Source organism: Gavialis gangeticus, unplaced genomic scaffold (assembly GCF_001723915.1).
Source record: "Gavialis gangeticus isolate Ggan-Ray unplaced genomic scaffold, GavGan_comp1, whole genome shotgun sequence".
NCBI classification, from domain to species: domain Eukaryota; kingdom Metazoa; phylum Chordata; order Crocodylia; family Gavialidae; genus Gavialis; species Gavialis gangeticus.
In genome coordinates, this window is record NW_017729005.1 from 5,329,041 (window position 1) to 5,339,760 (window position 10,720).

A 10,720-nucleotide genomic window follows, 5' to 3' on the forward strand; every position below is an offset into this window, starting at 1 on the left:
CTCAGGTCCCTTCCAACCCTAGAAACTATGAAACTATAAAGGTGCTTTCCCACTATGTTGATATCTCCCCACTCCCACAAGTAAATACGGTAACTTTGAGACTGTTGATCATTTAAAAGTATTTTAAAAGGAAATCACCTGAGAAGCATAACTAGACAATTTCACAGGTTCCATTTCAAAGTAAATCTCCCAATTAAATTTGTGGTTAAAAGTCTTTGCATACTAATAGAGAAATCAAACTGAATTAATTCCCAATAAAAACCATCATCTAAATTATAATTATTACCTTTCTACTTGAAGTAGAGTCAAATGCACTAGGGACAGAGTCTGTGGTAGATGCTGGGAAAAAATGATTATTGACATCAAGTGGAAACATGGAGATTTCATTTTGACGATACATTCTGTGGTGACGAAGTTTTGCTACCCATTCATCAAATACTTCCTGAGATTTCACCTACAGAATACAATATTTAATTAAATAGGAAGCCATAATTCAATTTAAAACTTCTAGTCAAACCTATTTTTCGTTACAACATGGTCATGCTGCATTCTCAATTCTTGGCAGATAGCAAAGTTCTCTCAGAAATATTTCTATTAAGCACTATGTTTCATTAGCTTGAATCTGATGCAATAATTGAGACAGTAAATTAGAGACAGTAAAAAAGGCACAAGTTCAGGAAACCACTTAAATACTTAAGTCTGCCCTTCTCTAGAATTACACTTCAGCACTTGCTTAGGTACTGAAAAGCATACTTTCTTAAAATTTATACTTAATATTGTATTTTTACATAAACCTTGTAAACCTGTCTCTTAAAATACACTCAACTTCAATCCAGAGAGGCATGGCAGCATTAACTCTGCATGCAAACTATATAGGAAAAATAGAGTGAGTTATTGGTTTCACATGAAAACTACTTTATTTTTAAGGAGTAACCAAGACTTTCAATCTTAAGTATAGGTTAGTGTTTATTTAAAAAAAAGCCATATAAAAAATTATGCATCTTAAGTTAAATTTATACTATTAGATAAAACTTTAAATTTTATCAGTGTAAAAATGCAAGATATTCTTCATAGATAAAAATGAATACATAATTAGAAAGATAAAGCTATCCTATTAATAACATGCATTAATAAGATGAATCCTGTAACATAATTCACACTCTGATATAATGATATTTACTGGAGGGCACTGCCATACCATTTAACTACTCTGATCCATCTCCTCCTTCACACGTTCATCTCTCAAAAAGGGTAATTAATTTAAAAGTATATAAAAAAAGACCAGTCAACCATGAGTCAGTCCTTGTGTCTCTCAGGCTTCCATTTTGAGAAAGCCTTTATGGCTGCGATAACTTCTACAAACTAAATGCAATAGTACAAATGAGGCCACTTATCTCCCAGTAAATGAGACACTTCGCTTTGGAGCAAACTGTAAAGTTTGGTTATGTTAAGACATGTTTTATGCAATTTCTTAAAACATTTATTAAGACATAAATTAACCACCATTTTCAGCTCTAATTATTATAATGGCCACACAAGCACATACATACACAAAGTTACGTCCATTTCACGGCTTTTTAATTTTTACAGCTCAATTGGAACACTATTGCCTTATTTTCAGGGGTTGGTAACCAACGGCCTGTGGGCTAAATCCAGCTCATGGAGCCATTGGATCTAGCATGCAGAACTGGTACTTCAGCCGCATTTGGCTGACGCTGTTCTGACCAGGAGCTTTCCTGTGCCACACAAAGGAGAAGCAGTGGCAGTGTCCTAGTGCCAGTCTGTCTCAGACTCAAGCCTGGACTTGCCATCCTGCTGCCAGAAAAGGTTGCTAACTGCCACCTTACAGAGTTACCTTCAGATGGTATATATGCTCTTCGGTATCCAAATCTATGCATTTTGTGGATTTCTTTACGGACATCACTGAAAGTCCAACATCAATGCAGCCATGAAGCTTCCCCCTCTCTATCTGCAATAAACATTTTACACAAATAATTAGTATTCATGTTCTGTGGTAGCTTAAGAAAATAGATTATTAATAGGACAGGAGGGAGGTCCATTCTTTTATCCTCAGCCTGGAATTTGGGAATTCTGGACTTACCCTTCTTTTTTCCTCAACAGTACACAAGTCCTGGTATTTCAAATAATTTAAACTATAAAAAACACATTTTAGGGTGAGGATACTTACATCAGCTTGACACTTGGAATATTTCAAAATTCCTCCAGCCAAGAAGAAGTATCTCTGTAATCAGGAAAATGCAAAGATAAACCTTAACAAATCAGCAGAAGTATAGATATTATTTACATGTTAAACCTTTTTTTAACAATGGGCAACACATTTAAATGAACAAAAGCCTTAAAAGATTTTTTTCCTACCTTGTGCCAGCCTTTTAGGGGCCATTTTCTCTTTTTCAACAAGTAGCCTTCCTGCTTCTGTGGCTCCACAGTGCAATTAACAACTCCCCGCAATCCTTCTATAATTTCCCAGCTGTCCTGTTTAAAAATAAATAAATAAAATAAATAAAAATCAGGTTATGATTTTCCATTTAAGTATTAGTGTTTGTTATAAGTAATGACCTGGGAATGGAGCCTAAAAGGAGGAAGACCGGAATCTTAGCTTGAAGGTAGACCAGAAAAGAGTATGCAAAAACTTAAATCTAGTCTTATCCCAGTAATTATGCAAACAAAAACTTGAATTCTGGCACATTCTTCTGCTTTCAGTCAGTAACACAAGATTTTCTCTCTCAAAAATACAAACCCCCAACTAAACAACCCCCCCCACACAAAACAAAAACCACTTTAGAAGACCCACTTAAATACTGTGAGAAGCATGATGCAATTGCAGAGAACAAAAAAACCAACTGAAAGCTAATTTCCTCCTCTTCGTAGCTTTAGCTTTTTTAAAGGAGTGACCTTGCAAAATTGAACTTACAGGAATGAAAAGCGTTAGGGATGTTTTTAGTTTCAGGCCATGGAAAAAGCATTAAATGACAGTGTAACACAATTTTTATGATCAGAGGTAGTGTCTTGTAAAAGCTACCATAAGACATTTTTCATTAGCAGGTAAGTGAACTGATATTTTATAATTATCAGGGAAAATTATTTTCGCACATCAACAGATGCTCATTGCATCATAGAATCAGAGAAGTAGGGCTGGAAGGGACCTCCAGAGGTCTATTCCAACCTCCTGCCTGACATAGGACCATCCTATCCAAAATGATCCTATACTATCCATAATCTAAACTCTACGTAAGACTACAGTCAAACCTGGTGCAACAGAGGCCTAACACCCTAACCTGCCACAGGTAAAGCAGGGGAACCATGGCAGCCAGTGTTCTGCTTCTATTAAACGTTGTCAATATATGCTCAAGAGATCCCAGGAAGAGGGGCACACCTTCTGCTACAAAGAAAGGGAAAAAAATCCCTGCAGTCCATACCAATTTGACCATGGGGTAAAATTCTTTCCTGATCCCAAATATGGCAACTGGTCTGACCCTGAGCAGAGGAGCAAGGCTTTGGTTACAGCAGAAGAACTGGCATGCCCCAGTCAAAGTCCCCAGCCTTGGTGTAGCCAACATCCAATGTCTCTGAGGGAGACTTAAAAACACCATCACATGCAGCAGAAGAGTGGGGGGGGGGGCAACCAGCAAAGCCCAGAAACATGGGAAATGCCCAGAGTAGAATAAATGCATAGCTACACCCCCCCACCCTCTTCTTGAACACCTCCAGTGATGGAATCCACAACTTCCCTAGGCAGTCTATTCCACTGCCTCAATAGTCTCACAGTGCAGAAGTTATTCTGGATCTAAACTTACTTTGCTGCAACTTCAAGCCATTGGTCCATCTCTTCCTCTCTGCAGCGAGAGAAGAGGTGCCTCCCCTCTTATTTACAGCAGCCCTTCAAGTATTTAAAGACTGTTATCCTGTTCCCTCTTAAGTGCCTTTTCTGCAAGTTGAACATACCTAGCTCCTTCAGCCTTTCCTTATACAACTTGCTTTCCAAGGCCTTTATCACCTTTGCCGCATGCCTCTGGACCCTCCGACTTGTCCACATAATTTTTATAATGTGAAGCCCAGAACTGCACACAGTACACCAGATGAGACCTAACCAGTGTGGAGTAGAGAGGTACTATTACCTCCCGTCTTGCACCTAATGCTTCTATTGATACATCCCAAAACCGCATTCGCCTTTTGTGCAGCTGCATCACAGTGCAGACTCGTATTGAGTTTGTGATGTACCAAGACTCCCAAGTCCTTTACACGGTGCTGCTATCCAGCCAGGTGTAACCCACTTTATATTTGTGTTTTTTGATTACTCCTCCCAACATGTAGCAACTTGCATTTGTCTGCACTGAACTGTGTCCTGTTAGCTCTAGCTCACCTTTCCAAACTGTCAAAATCTTTCTGAATTGTGCTTCCATACTCCAATGTGTTAGCAACCCTTCCTAATTTCATGTTGTTTGCATGTTTGCTCAAGAAGCTTTCTATGCCAGCATCCAAATCATTAATGAACATGTTGAACAGCACAGGGCCCGGGACAGATCCCTCTGGGACTCCACTCTAATCCTCCTGCCATTCTAATATGAACCTGTTAATAACTACCCTTTGTTTGCAGTTATTGAACCAGTTATCTATCTACCTTATAGTCGTTTTATCCAGCCCACATTTCTCCAGTTAGTTTATGAGAAGGTCATGCAAGGATCCATCAAAAGCCTTGCTGAAGTCCAGATACACTTTATCCACAGCATTCCCTTCATCCACCCAAATATTCACTTTGTCAAAGAAGATCAGGTTTGTTTGACACTATTTGTTTTTCATAAATCCCTGCTGGCTGCTTGTGATCAGCCTTTACTCCTCCAAATGCTTGCAAATGGGCTTCCTTAGGATATCCTCCAAAAACTTCTCAGGTATTGAAGTGAGGCTAACTGGTCTGTAGTTCCCTGGGCCCTCCTCCTCCCCCCCCCACCCCACACTTCTTAAAAAAAAAAAAAAAAAGAGGGTCACTACATTGGCCTTTTTCCATTCCTCTGGTACCCAGCCTGTCTCCTGCAACTTCAGGAAGATCATGGTCAAGGGGTCCGATATCTCCTCCACCAGCTCTTTCTGTACCATGGGATGAAATTCATCTGGCTCTGCTGTCTTGAATTCATTCAGATCCAACAAAAGCTCTCTGACCATCTCTTTTGTTATCTCCTCCCTCATCTTGCCCCCTTCCTTATCCAGATAATCCTTATTAGGATAATAAGTTGCACTGCAATTTTTTGTGAAAGTGAGGCAAAATAGCTGTTGAGTAGATATGCCTTCTTTGAATCTTTGGTTAGGAGTCCACCCTGGCTTGTTAAGAGGACCCACATCTTCCTTGGTCCTTCTTTTCTGACCAACCATACTTATAGAATCTCTTCTTGTTATCCTCAAATTCCTTTGCCAGGTACAGCTCATTCTTTATCTTTGCCTTGCTGATTTTGTCTCTGCAGGTTCTTGCTATTTCCTGGTAATGCTTCCTTGGTGACTTGGCCGTTCTTCTATTGCCTGTATGCTTTCCTTATTCACTTGAAGCATTTTAGAAGATCCTTGTGCAGCCTCATTGGTAACTTGCCATTCTTTTTGTGCTTCCATTGTTGGAATAGTTTCTTGTTGGGCTTCCAATTCTGTGCCTTTTAGAAGCTCCCAACCCTCCTGGATGCCTTTTATCCTTCAATGTATCCTCCCATGACATCATGCCTATTAACTCCTTGAGTTGGTTGAAATCCTCCCTTTTGAAATCTAGCCTCCTCATTTTGCTGACCTCATGCTTTCCCTGTCCCAGGATCTGGAATTCTATCATATCATAATCACTGCCTCTCAAGTTACCCATCACATTCACATCCTCCACCAGTTATGACCTCTTGGTCAGGACAAGATCTAAGACAGATGATCCCCCTAGTTGTATCCACCACTTTCTGGAACAGGAAATTGTCCTCCACTCAAGTTAGAAACCTCTTTGACATTTTACATTTGGCTGCACTGTCCTTTCAGCAAACATCTGTAAAACTGAAGTCTCTCATCATCAGTACCATCCCATAGTTTTTGGGTATATTTGTCATCTGCTTGAAGAGTGCCTTATCCACTTCCTCTTCCTGATTTGGTGGCCTATAATAAATCCTGCAGGCCATCAGTCTGGGCCAGCTTAGTGCCTCCATGTGGGGCTTCTAGCACTCCAATGGGGACCTGTGCGTGGAAGCACAGAGCCTGCTCAGCCTGACAGTGTGCAGACCAGGAGCCACAGGGAGTCATGTACCACCAGGCCAGACAGACTTCGTTCACCATACGCGGTTCCCCGCTGGAGAACTAGAAGCCCCATGTGGAGGCACAGAGCTGACCTGGCCTGGCTCAATGGCACTGCTTGTGGGAGCTGTGCACCAGGAGCCCCACGTGCTGGCATGGAGCTAGACCAATCCAGCTTGAAGGCAAGCCAGGCAGGCTCCATGCTGCCATGTGTAGCTCCTGGGATTCAGCCAGAGCCACACGCTGCTGGGGGGCTCTGCCTGTGGTGGGCCAGGAGTGCCCCACTGGTGGCAGGGGCTGTGCACCATGGGGGGGGCAATGGGATGTGGAGGTGGCAGAGGAATCTCCCCACAAACCCCACCCCAACTCACCCCACTCCTGTAGCCAGGAGTTCTCCCCATGCACCAGCTGTCCGGTCACATGCCACTGCACTCGGTGCCTCCACAAGGGGCTCTCAGATGGAGTGCTGGGAGCTCCACAGAGGTGTAAGCATACAGCCTGCCCAGTCTGATGGAGCGTGACTTCCGAAAGCCTACCTCCCACCAGTTTTCAGAGGGGTGCCCATAGGCCAATAACTGTTTTTTGGAGGAGCTCTGCAAGGTGCATAGAATGGCCTGGTAGGCTGGATCTGGCCTGTGGGCCATATTTTGCCCACCCTTGCTCTATACAATAGTCTTACAACAAAAAGAATGTTTAGTAACCTATAGATCTCTTGACTTGGGATGGGTGAGGGAGAAAATATAATTACATTTAAAAGTTATTTATAGCTAAGTCTACATTCCCCCCAGAAAACAAAAAGAATTGGAACATGAGCAATTTTTCCTCAAAAAAAACACCTACCCAACTTCTACCCTGAAAAGCACCCGTGTGTGATTGCAGGTTTTGGAGACAAATCAGACACTTGTATGAGGGTAAGAAGTAACATCACAGTAAGAAGTAAGCTCACCAGCTCCACTAATTCAGAGCACAGAAGAAGAGTGTAGTATACACTGTTTGTCATGGTTTTAGGATTAGGGGTGATTGAAAAATGTGGAGCAGGAGATGAGTCTTTTGGAAGTTTCACGTTTCTTCAACTATGAATAATGGTCAGAAGTGGTTTAAGATCTAGGATGACATGGAAGAGAAAACCCTTTTAAAAAAGGTTACAAGACTTTTTTTTGATTGTTAGGAATATCTAAACAATAGGTAGTCAGTTTACATGCCCCTTGAATAGTTCTGGGTGGGGGACATATCTAGAGTGATGGAACCTAACTGTGGGCCTCATCTGGCACATGGGGCTGATACAGGGCTCCAGGAGCTGCAGCACCTAACACTGCCCCCAATGCCAAATTTCCAGACCTGTGGGGAGCTCCATGGGTTAGATGACATGGCTCCATGGGCTAAACCCAGCCCATGGGCCATATATTGGTCACCCCTGGTCTAGAGGATTCTATAAGTATTAGCAGACACTTCTCCTTCAACAACAGTGAACAGTTATTCCACTGTTCAAGACCTCAGATGCACATGGTGCAAAGGAATCAAGTAGCTTGTAGCTAAACCCTTGGTTTCTCCCAGTTTGCTGAACATTGGGCTCTCTTTTTTTTTTTTGGAAGTTGCCTTTCTCCCTGATCCTCAGAAGCATAACCAGCCAGTACTGCACTCTGGGTAGTGGCAGTGTACAGGGCAGCAGGCAGAGGTTCAATACTGGGGTGGGGGAGGGGAGAGTAACCTTTTATTTTTGCTGTCAATGTATGTCAAGTGGCCATTAAAACTCTGATTTTCAGTGACCAAAAAAAAAGGAGGTGACATTTCCCCTGACCCTCTGCCCCTTCCCCACACCCTAACAGAAGCAAATCTCCCATCACTGCTTTGCTGTCCCCACTGCTGGACTTGAAGTCTCTTCAGTGAAGCTGCAGGGTACAACAGGGAGACAGGACAGAGAATGGGAAGAAGAGGCACTCCCCTGCTCCTTTCCAGCATACCCCCTTTTCTTAGGCATTGCCCCACCCACCCATACATCTTTACACTACTGTTGATCCACATGCTGTATTCCCTTAAATGGAAAATGGGAGACATAAGGCTTCTTCAAAAATGCTAGAAGCATTTATAAAATGCTTCCCTGTTATACACCTACCAGTTCACATTCCCACTGGGACACAAAGTTAAAGTTATATTCAATATTATTTAATAACATTAAATAAAGCGGTAACAGGTCTTGACATTCAGACTGGTGGAGTACAAGATTGCAGCAGTGCTGCAGAAAGGGATTACACTAAAACAGATGTTACATACTAGGAGGACAACATCCATGCCAGAATGGCCGTCATATGTTGTACTTCTGGTAACAGGCTCAGTCTCAGGTGGAGGCCAAGTACTGGAAATACCCAGGAGTCAGTTAATGGTCTCTGACCTTAAAAGTGGTCCATAGAGGAAGAGACACCCTGTCAAGTCAAGGTCATCCTGAGGAACATGCACTGCTACCATCTACTTATACCTACTCTGATTGAAGAACTCTGGTCCCCGTGGCTGTTAATTAACTGTGAAAATTAATGGACCCTTTTCCCACCTCCTCCTAATTTGCTGCAACCCAGTACTCCAGAAACTTCTAAGGGTTGTAAATTACTTGAAGGGTAAAATAAATAAATAAAGCAACCCGTTTGAATGGCTAAGATTGATGCTTGTTCTTGCAGCTCCTTAAACATAACAGATGATGCTGCCAGACTTTCTTCTAGCATAAAATGCAGCCAATTGTATGGAATGCTTTAAAAAGTGCCAAAAATAGAAAGCTGATTTGTGAAGGGTAAGATTTTGCATCAGCAGCGACTGAAGCATTTGTTATGGTTCACAGAGCTGGCAGAAATGATTTCAGTATCTTTTTTTTTGGGTGCACTTTTTTTAACTGATCTCTTTTTCACAATACCCCACTTTTCCATATCTGCCTTTCCGGCTTCATTTTTACCTTCAACACCACTTCTTTTAAATAGATATACACCAATTTTAAAATTCAAAAAAAGGTAAATATATTTTCTTCTTTACAAATAATAACAATTAGAATTGTGGCTGTTGGCCACATATCACATTATAGTAACAGGAAAGAAATGAAGACTATGGAAATAGCCATACCTCACACCTACTTAAAAAGGTAGAGGTAAACCCAGTCTCCTGGGGGAGGATTAGTTGTCAGCGTCTTCAGCTTTCACTGCAAATGTTCTCTGCCTGGCAGAAAACAGGGCCCCAGGATTAGCAAAGAAAAGAATGGTGTGCTAAGATGAAAGTCCCATGGCCTTGCTTCAACCAAACCTTCCATACCAGTACCTATTCCATATCACAGAGGCTGGTTTTATTTTTATTTTTTTTTAAACTTAACTGTCACTAGCACCATATGCTGTGCTACAGGGAAGAATAGTTTAGCTACCTCAGACTGAAAAATCATAAATCCCAGAAGTGTCCCTAACTTGCTAACCCAAACATCCACACTCCCAAATCATTTCCTGTTCTTTACAATCAGAGTAAACTTCTAGTAGGACTTCCACTTGTTCAAACTCTGGAAACCAAAAGCTTGTATCTCCCTACTTCCACAAATTGTCTGGCAATGTCCCTCTCTTCAGTGCTTTGTGACACCAGTTTTCTTCCACTTAATCTGATTACTGATCTGACAAGACAGGATAGCCCAGCTCAGCAGAGACTCTGGCAAAGGAAAGTGGTTAGACAATTCTGCCCTTGACAGAGGCAACAGAAATGCCTGTTCTGAGTTAGGTGGGTTTTCTGGAGAGGACTGGCAAGGGTACAGGCACAGAGGTGTACCTGGCCACTTCTGCACCCCAAGCACAACAGTGCACAAAGTAGTGTCAGTAGCTGTGGCTGTTATTTTTATGTCTTCCCTGCAACCACATCTTGGTGCCTGGGACTTATGCCCTGGTCACTCCTACCTCTAACTATGCAACTGTGTAAAGAGCACATGTGGGTCAACAATAAATTCATCAAGGGGATGGAAGGAGGAGAAACAAGAAAATGGATTGGAAACAAAATACTTACTGAACCTCACCATAGTAGACCTTAAATCAGGGGTGGGCCATTATTTTGGGCAGAGGGCTGCTTACCGAGTTTCAGCAAGCCATCAAGGACCACATGACAGGCAGCCAGAGGCAGATATATATTAATTTTCTAAGTTTTTTAGGGGCTCTGCAGGCTGGATAGAATGGCTTGGGGGGCCGCTTCTGGCCTGTGGGCCACATTTTGCCCACTCCTGCCTTAAACAGTGATCTGCATGTTTCCACCCCACTACTTGCAATAACAAAATAAAAAAGAGATAGAGTTTTGCCAGAGCTCATTCTTTGTGTTGGAACTACACACAGTGGTAAAAATCTAGTTGATAAAAATTGCATATTCTTGAAACATCACCAATATAAATACTGTAATTTAAATAAAGTTGCACCAGATATGAAGAACCAAAAAAAAAAAAAAAGGACTACCAAAA

The 10,720-nt window shown here is 41.9% G+C and overlaps 1 protein-coding gene across 2 annotated transcripts in view; it reads right to left on the reverse strand.

Moving 5' to 3' along the window:
* Window positions 1-10,720, reverse strand: part of OSBPL3 (oxysterol binding protein like 3) — a 162,452-nt gene that overhangs the window by 101,286 nt on the left and 50,446 nt on the right. For both annotated transcript variants that reach the window (XM_019508603.1, XM_019508602.1), the window contains exons 3-6: window positions 2,377-2,493; window positions 2,189-2,242; window positions 1,856-1,969; window positions 287-454 (exon numbers count right to left, since the gene is read on the reverse strand). In XM_019508603.1, coding sequence (XP_019364148.1) covers window positions 287-454; window positions 1,856-1,969; window positions 2,189-2,242; window positions 2,377-2,493 — 453 coding nt within the window. The remainder of the gene's footprint in view (window positions 1-286; window positions 455-1,855; window positions 1,970-2,188; window positions 2,243-2,376; window positions 2,494-10,720) is intronic.